The sequence below is a fragment of the Sciurus carolinensis genome, chromosome 8 (genome assembly GCF_902686445.1).
Source record: "Sciurus carolinensis chromosome 8, mSciCar1.2, whole genome shotgun sequence".
Classification (NCBI taxonomy): domain Eukaryota; kingdom Metazoa; phylum Chordata; class Mammalia; order Rodentia; family Sciuridae; genus Sciurus; species Sciurus carolinensis.
The window spans coordinates 81,767,700-81,782,392 of NC_062220.1; the positions used below are offsets into that span (position 1 = coordinate 81,767,700).

The 14,693-nt window shown below is 40.2% G+C and overlaps 1 protein-coding gene across 1 annotated transcript in view; it reads left to right on the forward strand.

Moving 5' to 3' along the window:
* Dnah11 (dynein axonemal heavy chain 11) overlaps nucleotides 1-14,693 on the forward strand; it is a 332,397-nt gene that overhangs the window by 315,686 nt on the left and 2,018 nt on the right. The window contains 4 exon segments of the mRNA XM_047562330.1: nucleotides 328-447; nucleotides 9,045-9,287; nucleotides 11,845-12,027; nucleotides 12,100-12,215. Coding sequence (XP_047418286.1) covers nucleotides 328-447; nucleotides 9,045-9,287; nucleotides 11,845-12,027; nucleotides 12,100-12,215 — 662 coding nt within the window.

The following is a 14,693-nucleotide window of genomic DNA, read 5'->3' on the forward strand; positions in this document are numbered from 1 at the left end:
TTGTTTTGTTTTGTTTTTTGGTACTAGGATTTGAACTTAGGACTACTTTACCACTGAGCTACATCACCAGACCTCTTTTTACTTTTTAATTATAAGACAGGTTCTTAGTTCCTGAAGCTGGTCTTGAACTTGCAATCCTCCTGCCTCAGATTCCTGAGTCACTGGAATTACAGATGTGCCACTATGCCCTGGCTTCTGCTCCTCTTTTAAATGATACCAATGACAGGGGCTTCAGAATATTGTTACAGGGGCAGGTGCCCACTGGTTGGCCCTGCAGAGGCAGATGTTTTGGGCTCAGAAATGAACATCTGCATGCTTTTGCCCCAGGTACCATGGGAAGACCTCCGTTATCTCTTTGGTGAGATCATGTATGGGGGCCACATCACAGATGACTGGGATCGCAAACTGTGCCGGGTATATTTAGAAGAATTCATGAATCCATCTCTGGTAAGGCCTTTTTAAATTAATTCCACTGAGGAGAAAATTCTGGTAAGAATTTCTGAAACTAATTTCACTATATAGGTAATTCTTGAGTGTTATTGAGGATTCCTGCCCTTTTGTGAGTATGTTTTGGTCTACTTCCATTGGAGTTTAATAATGTGTTAAGAATGTAGAATCTCGGGCCCCTTCCAAGATGGATAAAATTGGAATCGCATTTCTAGAAGACTACCAGGTGATTTCTGTGCTTGCACAGTGTGCTAAGGTAAGGCACTCTCACATACCGGTTCAGTGATCTCTCTCTTACAACCCTGTGAGCTGTGCAGAGCCAACAGTGCTGTGTGGAGGCATGTGATCAGCGCCAGGCCACTCAGTGTGGACAAAAACTTGGGCCAGAATATGTCTTTTGACCTCAATTCCAGAGCTCATTTCACTATAGTTTTGGTTCTGATTTGAAGGAGTTTGCCTGCTACAAGTGTCGAGGACCATTTTAAATTTTGATCAGTAATACCTCGCTAAATAGATGCTCAAGAAAAGTGAGGCAGATAAGTCTGTGAGGTGATGCATCTGTTCACTTGATTTAATCATTCCACGATGTAACGTAAACATGTATCAGAACATCACATTATTACTCATAGTTACAATCTGTCAATTAAAAATAAAACCTAGCCAGTCTATAAAACAAAGGACAGTATCAATTAGTATGATCCAAGAACCTTATTTGGATCTTGTTTCGAACAAACTGAAAAAAAAAAATGACATTTATGACACAATGAGAAATTAGTATATAAGAAAATTCAGAATTCCTATTTGCATTTTACATAATAAAGTAATACAGTTATGTTTAAAAAGAATAATGTGTTGATTTGAGAACCTGATTTTCTTGTTCTGTGAAGAAGAGGTAAATTGCCACTGTGCTGGAAGATCAGGCCTCCTTTTCTCATGTTAACCCTGTGTCTGTGGCCAGGGCTGTGTGTTCTTGTTACTCATTAATGAAGCTAAGAGTGGCAGCCCTGCTTTCTTCGTATTCATCTCATGTTTGTACAGGTTCCTGGTTATTTCTTAAAAGCCCAAAGCATCTGTTTGTCAGCTTTCCATCACTGTGACAAAAACCATGAGTTAATCAACTTAAAAGGAGAAAAGGTTTATTTTGGCTTATGGTTTCAGAGATTTTAGTCTATGGTTGCTTGGCCTGGGGCAGCACAGTCCCTCATGATGGGAGCACATGGTGGGGACATGTTTACCTCCTGACAGCAAGGAAACAGACAGGAAGGAGTCAGGACCTGGATAGGCCCACAACAACCTGAAGACCTCCGATTAGGCCTCAACTCTTAAAGGTTCCATCATCTCCCAGTAGCACCACAGGCTAGTGACTAAGCATTGGACCATCGAGGAACACTTCCCAGTGACAGCAGGACCCTATATACCATCTCATTTCTCTTCCCAGTTGGGCAAGACACCTACTATTTAGAGCCAGAGTTGGTTTTTTTTTAAAGTAGTTTGAGCAAGCTCTTATCATTTCTGTGAAATCTCCGTCTCAGAGAAATATTGAGGAGAGTTGATCACCTTCCTCTAGTCCATTGAGAAGTAAACTAATCATGTTATTAGAGAACGTGGTTTATTCTGGTCTATATATAAAACTGGTACATTATTTTTCACTACTATGTTGAACAATTTAGAGACAGACGAAAAAGAATTTCCTGCTATGTGACCATCATTTAGGTGTTTCTTTTTGTTGCAAGTCTCCTGGTCTTCCTCAGTTCTAATGAGCAGAATTTCACATGTCAGATGTATTTCCAACTTAACACTACTGAAGTTGCTCCTCTGAAGAGGTCTAGCGCATGTTACCATGGAGATGGGAAAAATAAACAGTGCCTGAGAGCGACCTTTACAGAGACTGATTTCTCCGAATGACGCAGAGGTCCAGGGGCAGAGCAGGAAGCTCATGCAGACAATCCTTCCCCTGGCTCTGGCCTGTGGCTACGGGAGTTACTGTTGCCAGATGAGACAGTCCATTAACCTTCACAAGTCTGAACTCCCAATTCAAATAATTGTACAATAAATATAGGTGCTGAAACTTGAGGGGCATCACTGGTGTGTGGGTGTAAGCCCTTTAGAAATGTAGGTAGCTGACCTGCCACACAGATCTGGTGAGATGTTCAGGATCGAAGTGCTTCATTTGCAAGTTTGCATCCTTACTGGACAGTGCTACCTTCTCATTCACCCAGGGAAATTAACGCACTTACTGACTCCATGTCAGAGGCTACAGGTCTATTATTTTGTTCTCATGCAAATGTTTCCTGACCATGCTGTTTATATCATTAGCAATGCAATCTAACACTTCACATCCACAGGATGTCTTATTGCCGCTTCTCATGTTGGTTAATGTATTTGCAAAGTAGTATCATTGGTTGCATTGGAACATGATCAGAAAGCAACCCACGAATGGGTTGGGTTTAAAGTTCTTTTATCAAAAGAACTGGAATGCTTTCAGTGATATTTTACTATCAGGAGGAAGGATGAGTTTCTGGGTGGATAAAGGAAGTTTGCCTTCAGAGAGAAAGCTCCAGTGGCTTTGACTATTTGCCGAAAGTTAAGGACAAAAATACTTTCTCATTTAACATGTGTACTTGGCAGTAGTAAGTAATGTAATAAAATTACTTTGGGAAAATAATGTCTTTGGTCACCCGGAAGTTATCATATACTGTAAATTATTTTGGTGATATATAGTCAGGATTAAGAGCCTGGGTTTCAATAAAAATCAAAAATAAACCCCTTGAGTTTGAATTTGAGCTTTTCTTTGTGTTGACCGTGTCATCTTAGACAAGTTACTGAACTTCTCTGAACCTGAATTTTATCAGCTATAAAACAAGAATGACCAACACAAACGTTTGTTGTCAGGTTTAAACATTCATAGTGTTAGAACAATATTTGTACTGATTGGAAAATATTTTTATTAAGTATAAATGTTTGTAATACATATTTCATACTTAACTGTATCTGTGATAACAATGGAAATCATTTGTTAAACACATGTGCTGTACCACGGGTATCACACGTGTGTAGTATTTCTTCTCACTACAATCCTGTAAAGTAGGTATTATTATCTCATTTAATCAAAAAAAGAACTCAGGGGCTAGGAATGTAGCTCAGTTGGTAGAGTGCTTACCTTGCAAGCACAAGACCCTGGGTTCGATACTCTCCAAAATAAATAAATAAATAAATAAAAACTTGGACTCAGGGAGACCAAACAGCTTGTAAGCAGCAAAACCAGGATGTGAACATGCTGTGGGGCAGGCCAGTCTTTGCACCACCTGCACTGGCTGGAATGTTGATCTGTTTGTGGTGGTTGGAGCAGAGGTCACCAAAACACTGAGCCGTGTCTGTCTCGCATGATGCGGCACTGAACATGGACAATCCAGACTAATCCTAGCTCTGCTTCCAGCTCTCTGTCTAGCTTTGTGTCAGACCTTCCCGCTGTGCCCTGTCGATCCACTTGAGAAACCAAAGTATAGACAATCACCAATGTAGTTTTCAGCTCTAGAGATGACATGACAATGCTAATTCAGCCTTGAGTAATTTCTGAAAATCCCACTAGCACTTTGGGGTCATGGTACTTTTAACCTGGAGGCCAAGGGCAAATGTACTTGTTTAGACTCATGATGACCTGGGAGCTTCTTGTTATGGTCAAGAGTACTTGGAGGGGAGGTGGAGGAGTAAGGCTTTTATTAAATGACCAAAAAAACGTGAAAGACAGCCACCCCATGGAGTCAGCACAGAGGGCAGGATGCTGGTGTTCCGTTTACTATTGTGCCTCTCCATGTGCTTGCACTGATTTCTGCAAAGATGACCTCACATCCTGAGTGATTTTTGCATGATGTGGAGGTGCAGTCTGCCTGAGAAAGGGTCCATTGATTACTTTTTAAAATCGGTTTTACTGAGACATCATTTGCACACCATAAAATTTATCAGTTTAAATTGTATCATTCAAAGCTTTTTAGTAAGTTCATGGTTGTACAACCATCATTACAATCAGAAAACCCCTGCACCCATTAACGGTCCTCATCTGCCCCCACGCTCCCCTTATACTCGTTACTTCCCAGACCCTGGCAACCATAATCTACTTTGTCTCTACACATTTGTCCTGGAGATTTTTGTAAGGGGACTCTTTCCTTTTGTGTTTGGATCATGCACATTGTAGCATGCATCAGAACTTCACTCCTTTTTATGGCCAGATGATCCTCCAAAGTATAGGTACACCACACAGGTATACCCATCAGTGGGCATTTGGACTGCCTCTGGGTTATTATGAATAATGTCGCTATGAAATTTTATGTATAAATTTTGTGTGGATTTATTTTTCAGTTCTTTTGGAAATGTACATAGTTTTGATTTGCCTGGAGGAGGGTTGTTTGAGAAGGTGTTATAATGTCTCAAAGAATTACCCATTCTTTTTTTTTTTTTTTTTTGTTGCTGGGGATCAAACCCAGGGCCTTGTGCTTACAAGTCAAGCACTCTACTGACTGAGCTATCTCCCCAGCCCAAGAATTACCCATTCTTAAAGGGACATTCCTCCAAACAACCTTCCTCCAAAGATGGTAACTCTAGCGAGGTCTGCAGTTAGCGCCCCATCAGCAATCAGCAGGTTATCATAAAAGCCCAAGTGGGAAGAAGGCCAAGAGTCAATCAGAATTTACAGAGCTCTATGAATATACTGAAATCTTTAGTTCTTTTATGATAAAAGGGGCAAGTCAATGAACCTAACCTTGATTTTCAAGCTTTCCTTATTGGGCACCAAAGTAGGAATTTATAGGGCATTTCTTAGATTTGGTTTTTCCTTCCAGAAAAGCAAAATGTACTTAAAATAACCATAAAAGATGTCCATAAAATAACCATCTGCTCCAAGGGCACAGGAAAGATCAAAACAAACATTTATAAAAGACTGCTCTGTGCCTAGATGTTTGCATACCTTATTAAATGTTCACAGCCATAACTATTAAGTTGCTATTATGAGCCCCATTTTACTGGTAGAAAGATCTGAAATAAAAAGAGAGTCATTTCTTAAGGCCACCCAGCCATCCATGGGAATTGAACTGGGCGTGCCTGGCTAAGAGCCCTGAGTTCTTTCCCTTGAACTTGGTGGTTACTTTGCGTCACTGATGCATTTACGCATTCTGAAGACTCTCTTCATGTCTGTATAGACACACTGCCTGGTACTTCCAGAAAGCACTGGCTATTTGCATCACACCAGCATTAGTAAGTATGCACTTAAACATATGGCCCCCAGAGCATCTTAAAATCTCCAAGTGGTTCAGGTTTTAGTTAATTTGCTTGAAAATTGTTTTGAAGGGCAGATTAATGGCAGGTTTTAAAAATTTCTTTCAGTTCTCTAGTGAGCACTAACAGAGAAGACCAAGTCTTTATAGAGAATGAAGTTCAATTTGGATGTGTTTATCCTAATTTGGGGTTTTGTTAATATTTTTGCTCATGTTTTAATTTGGGGTAATTTATCATAGACTAATAATGGTGAGTTTAACTTTCATATATCTTTTATCATTGCATCAAATGACATCTAAACTTTTTATATGAATATGAAATGATGAAAATGTGAATAATTGAATAAAGCCAAGCCCAAGGATATTGGTAGTAAGATAGTCTCACTTGTTCCTTCCCATATTCCTTGAGTCAAGATTTCTGTTTCTAGAATATAAAGGAAGGATTCCTCCTGGCACCAAAAAAAAAAAAAAAAGACTCAAATATTTAAAATGCCTTTGAAATTCATGGAGCACTTGAGCATTTTGCTAAAGTCACAGCCATTCTAAGCAATCCAAGATTGCAGGGAAGAAACAAGCCACCTTATTCACCAACATGACTATGGAAAATCAGACTTCCTTTGTCCCCGTTAAACTCCATTCCTCAAGAACAAAGTCACATGACATTTAATGCTTACAAGCTTTATGGTAGTATATTGGATGATCACGTTATTGAATGAATTAATAAATACTGAATACTGTCTCCAGGTGATAGGGGACATTGGCACCACATACACAGTAACAGACAAATCCTCACTTTTAGAAAATGACTTAGAAAATCTAGGCAAAGCTATATTAAATGGTAGTTTTATTTTATTTTATTTTATTTTTTATTTTATTGTAAACAAATGGGATACATGTTGTTTCTCTGTTTGTACATGGCGTAAAGGCATACCATTTGTGTAATCATAAATTTACATAGGGTAATGCTGTTTGATTCATTCTGTTATTTTTTCCCTTCCCCCCCACCCCTCCCACCCCTCTTTTCCCTCTATACAGTCCTTCCTTCCTCCATTCTTGCCCCCCTCCCTAACCCTAACTCTAACCCTAACACTAACCCCTCCCACCCCCCATTATGTGTCATCATTCACTTATTAGCGATATCATTCGTCCTTTGTTTTTTTGAGATAGGCTTATCTCACTTAGCATGATATTCTCCAGTTTCATCCATTTGCCTGCAAATGCCATAATTTTATCATTCTTTATGGCTGAGTAATATTCCATTGTATATATATACCACAGTTTCTTTATCCATTCATCAAGGACACTGGGGTGAGATGGAATCTTAGGGTGGTTTTGATTTGCATTTCTCTTATTACTAGAGATGTTGAACGTTTTTCCATATGTTTGTTGACTGCTTGCAGATCTTCTTCTGAAGGACATCTAGGTTGGTTCCACAATCTGGCTATTGTGAACTGAGCAGCTATGAACATTGATGTGGCTGTATCTCTGTAATATGCTGATTTTAAGTCCTTTGGGTATAGGCCAAGGAGTGGGATAGCTGGGTCAAATGGTGGTTCCATTCCAAGTTTTCTAAGGAGTCTCCACACTGCTTTCCAGAGTGGCTGCACTAATTTGCAGCCCCACCAGCAATGTATGAGTGTACCTTTCTCCCCACATCCTCGCTAACACCTGTTGTTGCTTGTATTCTTGATACTTGCCATTCTAATTGGGGTGAGATGGAATCTTAGGGTGGTTTTGATTTGCATTTCTCTTATTACTAGAGATGTTGAACGTTTTTCCATATGTTTGTTGACTGCTTGCAGATCTTCTTCTGTGAAGTGTCTATTCATTTCCTTAGCCCATTTGTGGATTGGATTATTTGCATTCTTGGTGTAGAGTTTTTTGAGTTCTTTATAGATTCTGGAGATTAGTGCTCTATCTGAAGTATGATTGGCAAAGATTTTCTCCCACTCTGTAGGCTCTTTCTTTGCATTGCTGATAGTTTCCTTTGCTGAGAGAAAGCTTTTTAGTTTGAATCTATCCCAGTTATTGATTCTTGCTTTTTCTTGTGCTATGGGAGTCCTGTTGAGGAAGTCTGGTCCTAAGCCGACATGTTGAAGCTCTGGACCTACTTTTTCTTCTATAATCTGCAGGGTTTCTGGTCTGATTCCGAGGTCCTTAATCCATTTTGAGTTTAGTTTCGTGCATGGTGAGAGATATGGGTTTAGTTTCATTCTGTTGCATATGGATTTCCAATTCTCCCAGCACCATTTGTTGAAGAGGCTATCTTTTCTCCATTGCATATTTTTGGCCCCTTTGTCTAGTATGAGAAAATGGTATTTATTTGGGTTTGTGTCCGTGTCCTCTATTCTGTACCATTGATCCACCTTTCTATTTTGGTACCAATACCATGCCATTTTTGTTACTATTGCTTTGTAGTAGAGTTGAAGATCTGGTATTGCGATACCTCCTGCTTCACTCTTTCTACTGAGGTAAATGGTAGTTTTAAAACAGCATCTCCCATATATTTAAGCAATACACAGAACTTGCAGTACAGGATTGGGAAAATTATAAGTTATTAACATCCATGAGAACTGAGATATGGAGGTGGGATATCTGAGATTATACTATATTAACTGGAAAATTGCAACACTTGATTGTGTTTGTGACTGGACATAACTCAGGCCCATTAATTCTTTTGTTACATTTTGGAGATCTACACTCTCATATTTAGAGGGTTTGGTATTGCTACTGCTCACAGTGCCTTTGTTCAAAATGCCTCTGCCTGTGGACATGTTGTCTACCCCTTCCTCCAGCCTTAATGAAGTCAATGGGCACCAGAAAGGATGTATGGCTAGTCTTCATTCACTAGGCAACTATGCACTGAGCACCAGTTAAGTGCTGGCTACTAACTCAGGTCCTCGGAATCTTGAGACAAACACAGACTTTGCTGAGTAGTCCAAGATCCAAGGGAGGCGACCTGGATTAGATTTACTGTATACCCTCTGGGAATTGGGAATGTCGGGGAGAACGAGTGGAAAGCAGCATGTAACCGAGTGGCCAGTGCCCAGTGATGACACAGCACTTGCTCAGTCCTTCAGGGCAGGTACCTCGCCACCCCAAGCACATTGCAAACTGATTCTCCCCGGGAGTAAGATTCCTGTGCGCACCTTGGAATCTTCCCCTGGTGCCACAAATAGAGCAGAACAGTTGGCTTTGAAACATTTTAGAGAAACTGCTACTCATCAAGTTTTGTTCTGGGACCTTCTGGCCAGAGTTCTGGATGTTTAGGAAGTGAAGATTGATGCCTATTCAGCTTTGGAGTAACTGACTTTTTCTTTATGATTAAAGATTGAAGATGAGCTTATGCTGGCACCAGGATTTGCGGCCCCACCCTACCTCGATTACTCAGGGTACCACCAGTACATAGAGGAGGCACTGCCTCCGGAGAGCCCAGCACTGTATGGCCTCCACCCAAATGCTGAAATAGAATTCCTGACAGTGACATCTAACACACTCTTCAGAACTCTGCTGGAGATGCAGCCCAGGAATGCACTCGGCACTGAGGAACTGGGGCAGTCTATGGAAGAAAAGGTACCAGGTCTTTGTTTCACTTAAATTGAGGTATAACTTACATCAAAGAAACTAATCGTAAGTGTACAACTTAGTGAACTTTTGTCTGTACTTGTGCACATTCATGTTACTAGCAGGTGGGTCAAAATACAGAACATTTTCAACAGTCCAGAAAGATACTTGTGCCCTAACCAGCCTGTGCACCTCCCCAGTCCCCAAAGGGTCTGCTTGTTTCTGAATTTTGAGTGCATGGGATCATATGGGACATATTCATTTGTCGAACTCCTATGATGCCACACTATGTCTGTGACATATGTCTATGTCGTTCATGTACTGGCAGTTCAGGCGTGCTTCGTATTCTGTGATATGACTGTGATTCTTCTGTGCGTGGTTTCTGGGTTTTCACTTGTATGAATACTACAGCCATGAGCCTCCTCATATACTCAGGAACTCCCAAAGGCTTCTGTTCTAATACCCATTTTCTATACTCAGAAGTGGGACTGCCAGATCCCAGGGTGGAGTTCAGCTTTAATAGTGCTCTCAGTTTTCTCGAGTGGTTCCAGCAGTTACACTCCCACCAGCAGCGAGGGCATGTGGCTTCATTGGTTGGCCTCTCGGTTTTGTTAGCGTCACAATTTTGCATTGGTTTCACTTTTGTATTCCTCATTTGTGGAATACAGTTGAGCATCTTCTCATGCAAAGTACTTGTTGCTTCCCTATTTTTCAAGCTTGTCAATCTTTTTCCTCGTGGACTTGCAAGAACTCTTTATTCTGGATATGTGTTCTTGATCAGGTATGTGAAATGCAGGTAATTTCTCCAAATCTGTGGCTTGCCTTTCATATATATTTATTTTAGTTGTCAGTGGGCCTTTAATTATGTGGTGCTGAGAATCGAACCCAGTGCCTCACACATGCTAGGCAAGAGCTCTACCACTGAGCCACAACCCCAGCCTGACTTTCACTCTTAATGTTTTTGATTCTTGTCATTTTGTTATAATCTTTTTCACAATGTCTTGGGAGACAGACCTTTTATTGAAGATTTTTATTATTCTAGAATGATGGGGATGAAAAATTACTTTTTAATCTTTATTATCATTGTAGTATTGGGGACTGGACCCAGGAACACTCTACCACGACCCCGCAAGCCACCCCCCTCCTTTTTTGAGTCTCATCAAGTTGCTGAAGCTGGCCTTCCAATCCTCCTGCCTTAGCCTCCGGAGTCCCTGGGATTACAGACTTGCACCACTGTGCCCAGTTTTTTAAACATTTATATTAAAATCGTGTTTCTCATTAATTTAAAACCTGAACAGCTGATTTTCCCCAAATAAGTTAGCTCTTATTTTTTATCAAAATTATTAATCAGGCTTTGATTGGTCAGGATTCAGGTTGTTCAAATGGAACTCACTAGACATCAGATCTAACTATAGTGTGACCCAGAAACCGTTTATATTCTTTTTTGGACTCTTTCAGTTATTTCTTGAAACAAGATCATTCACTGAGAAACAATTTAAAAACTTTAGAATTTGTTGTAATGTTTTATATACTAGCATCTTTTCTATAAGAATGCTACATTTTTAAAAAGACTATGAACAAGGAAAAACTCATTCATTTGGGAAAGAGCTATAGTTTAATAAAAGAAAAGGTGGATGGACGTGTCTTGTTTTTGTGCTTCTACCTTCTCACAAGGACGCTGTCATTACACCAAGAAATGCAGAGCATCTGCCCCAGCACCCAGACTGGCAAGGCATCCTGACAAAGGCAATGTTAGGTGCTGACTATGTGCCAGGCACTATAGAAAGTACTTTTTAGGTATGCTGTTTAACTGGCAAAAGCTCTGGACGTTATCAGTATCTCTATTTCAGAGATAAGCCACAGGCAGGCAGCTGGAAAAGATCAATGAAGGAAAACAGAATCTGGCTGTTTTTAAAAGTCACTCTAACCCTAACTGTAGTTCATAAAGTTGACTGCTGCATAAACGAATTTAAGATTTCAGGCTCTGGCACATTACCTGCCAGAATGCTATAGTAACCTATAAATATGATGTCAGAACCAGCAGTAGCCAGCAAGGAAAGAGGGAAAGCTGCCTGAGGCTAAAGACAGGTTTTTCAATCATTTGCCCTTTTTGATCTGGTTTTCCCAGGTCAGTGAAACTCCATAGATAGAATGAGTATGCACACGAGTACTATGGGCTTTTTACATCTTGAATGTATGAATTTCCCACTTATTCAGGGCAACTTCCTCTGATCATATCTGTATATTCAAGTGTCATGTAGTTAATGATGATTCTTAAACCCCTAAGTGCTACCAGTAAATAAACTGCATATAAACATCAGTCTCCTCCAGGGCTACATTTTGGGATCTAATGGAGAAGAGGTGGCTGGCAGTGATGCAGAGGCAATGAGGTAGTGGGCAGTGCCTCTCTGCCCACCTCCCAGGAGCGGGAGGTATCTCTAAAATGCTTTCACAGGCATCTTTGGGAGTTGCAGGATATATTCTGGAACTTCAAAAAGTAAGGTATAGGTGGTCACCAAAAACAAAGATGAAATAGATAAATCTTTGCATATGTTAATGATTTAAGGTTAAGAATGTCTTGGACGACATTTTGGAGAAACTTCCAGAAGAGTTCAACATGGCAGAGATAATGCAGAAAAACTCAAATAGAAGTCCCTATATTCTTGTTTGCTTCCAAGAATGTGAGAGGATGAATATGCTCATTCGAGAAATCCACGCGTCACTTCAACAATTAGACCTTGGTTTGAAGGTAAGTTTAACAGGGGGCTAGAGCAACACTTTGGAAGGTATTTATTACATGGTCTTTTTTCCTCCATACAAGGGGGAGCTGACGTTGTCTCCTGATGTGGAAGCCCAGCAGTTTGCACTGAGTTATGACACAGTCCCAGAAGGCTGGAGCAAACTGGCTTACCCATCTACTTACGGCCTAGCCCAGTGGTAAGCTACCCAACCCCACTGCCACTGGCCATTATCAGCATCAATGCTGGGTTAGTGTTGTGTGTGAGACTCTGTAAGAACCCCCAAGACTGTGCTTTGTGACTGAACTTGGTCCCTAAGTGGGACAACTCTACCACAGTAGAGAAGTGAGCAGAACTTTCTCATTTTTAACTCTGCAAGATATCCACAATTAGATTTTATATATCCAGAAATGAGGATATATATTATATATATTTATTATATTTAGTTACATCTTGTGTAACTGTGGACTTTTCCCCACCTGTACCTTTTGTGCAAATTTTCATATTTTTCACAGGTTTTTTCCCCAACCTTTTCTGAGTTGTTGGTTTAACATTTAATCACATACCATTCCCATTATTTTACTTGAGACTCTAACATTGAAACACACACTTGATTTTTCCAAGTCAGCTTTTTTCCCTTAGACCCATCAACTTTCCTCTGAACATCAAGCTCTTTCCGGTCTTGGACAAGAGTGTTTTCACTTTGTTTATAGTCAATCATTTTTTTCCTTTAACATCATATCATCTTTTGTCATCTTATCGGGGCTGGCTCCCTTTTCTTTTACCATAGTATAAACCATATTGAGGGGTGGGTGCCACATCCTGTGTGTCTGAACTGGCTTTGGTGACTTGACTGATAGTTTACTTCTATGTGGAATCCTAGACACAATGATTATTTTCTCTCCAGAACTTCAGTTTTCTAACTCTGTCATTTCCTAGTATAGATTAGAAATGTTGAGCCTGTTCTTAAACATTCTTGTCATTCATTCACAAGTTTCTCTTTACCCTTGATTTCTTCAAGTGTAGTTATATTTGGGATGTTTTTAAAACTATCTAACTTGGTGCTGTGTGGTTACAAATATCAGGGTCCATTTGTAGCTTCCATTGTGAAAGTTTTGTCATGCATATCTGTTGCCTTTTGCTTTATTGTCATCTGTATTCATTCACGCAAACTCTAGGTCTATTTGCTGTGAAGTGGATTTAATCATTTCCGGGTGATCCTCCATTATCTCTTTAACTGTCTCCAGACTATTTTCTTCCCTTCACTAAATTATTTAAATTCCATTACCTTTTAAAGACTCATCTTTTTATTTCCTGGGTTACAAACCTTGATGTCGCATTTGTTGTCGTTTAATGTAATGATAGTCTGTCTTCATACCTGAATGACACTCTGGCTGGTTATTAAATATTCCCATTTTTCAGGATTTGGGAGGCATCACTGTCCTGTCAGACAGCTGTAGAAATGTCTGAGGCTGCCATTGTTTTTTTCCCTTTTATAAATGGTTTCATGTTTTCCTTTGGCTTTTCAAGGGTTTTTTTTTTTTTAATCTAATCTTCACAGGTCATAGCATAATTGTCTTATTATTGATTATTCTAAGTCATACTTTCTTGGTATCCTTAAATTTTGAACATTCAAATTTATGATTTAGGAAAACTCACTTTAGAGAATCCCTATTAAATAAGGTTTTATTTCTACTATTATTTTTGTTCTAACCCTAATTTTTCCTTTCATTTACCTTACTTCCTGAGATCTTCCAACCCACTGTCATTACTTTTCCTTCCCTGATCCCTTCCAAATCATAATCTTGTTTATATAAGTAATCACTTCATTTTCTAGTTGTTGCAAAATGGCTGCAGTTTCTCCTCAGTGAGGTGACAATCTTCTCTTCTGCCCTTGTTTTTGTCCTGTCTTGTCTTTGGGCAGTCTATGCTATTCCTCTGTATTAAGTACATTTTTCCTAAATCAGCCATTTTAAAGAATTTAATATGGAGCTGGGCACAGGCCTGTGTTCTCAGCAAGAATTTTTTCTTGTGATGTCTGCATTTGAAGGTGAACCCTTAAGTCATCGTCATCACAGCCCAGAATCAGCCAAATGCCTCAGGCAGATATCCCTGCCATGGAGGTCTGGGGGTGACTCTTCATTCAGCCCAGCTTCCTGTGCAACTCTTAACCTCAACAAGGTCCTGGAAAACATCAATGGCAGCTCCAGCTGTGTCCATGATGCTGGAGAACTACTCTGCTGGTTTTTTATGTTGAGGCTTTCTCTGTGCTTCACCCTCTACCCCTTTTTGGCAGCCCTTAAACCTACATTTCAAGGTGCCTCCAGGAGCCAGCTTCCTCATGGCTAGGTGCTTCCTACCTCGCACAATTGTGTGGCCTGGATGAGAAAACCAGTTATAGACAGTTTTCTCAAATGTGCCGGAGACGGCAGATTTTTTTAAAAAAAAATTTTTCCCATAGTGACCTTTACCTTCCCCTTCCGGGTTACCATCAAGTAGGAAGAATATTGTCACACACCGTTCCCTCTGTTCTTGGCTGGCCACTCCAGTCTCAGACACCCCCCCCCCCCCATTGCAGTCTCCTTCCATCCCTGACACAGTGTTCTTGCGGGGTTCCGAGTCCTGCACCTCTTGTTGGCCCATCAGCCCAGTGTATGTGGGATGACCTATACAGACA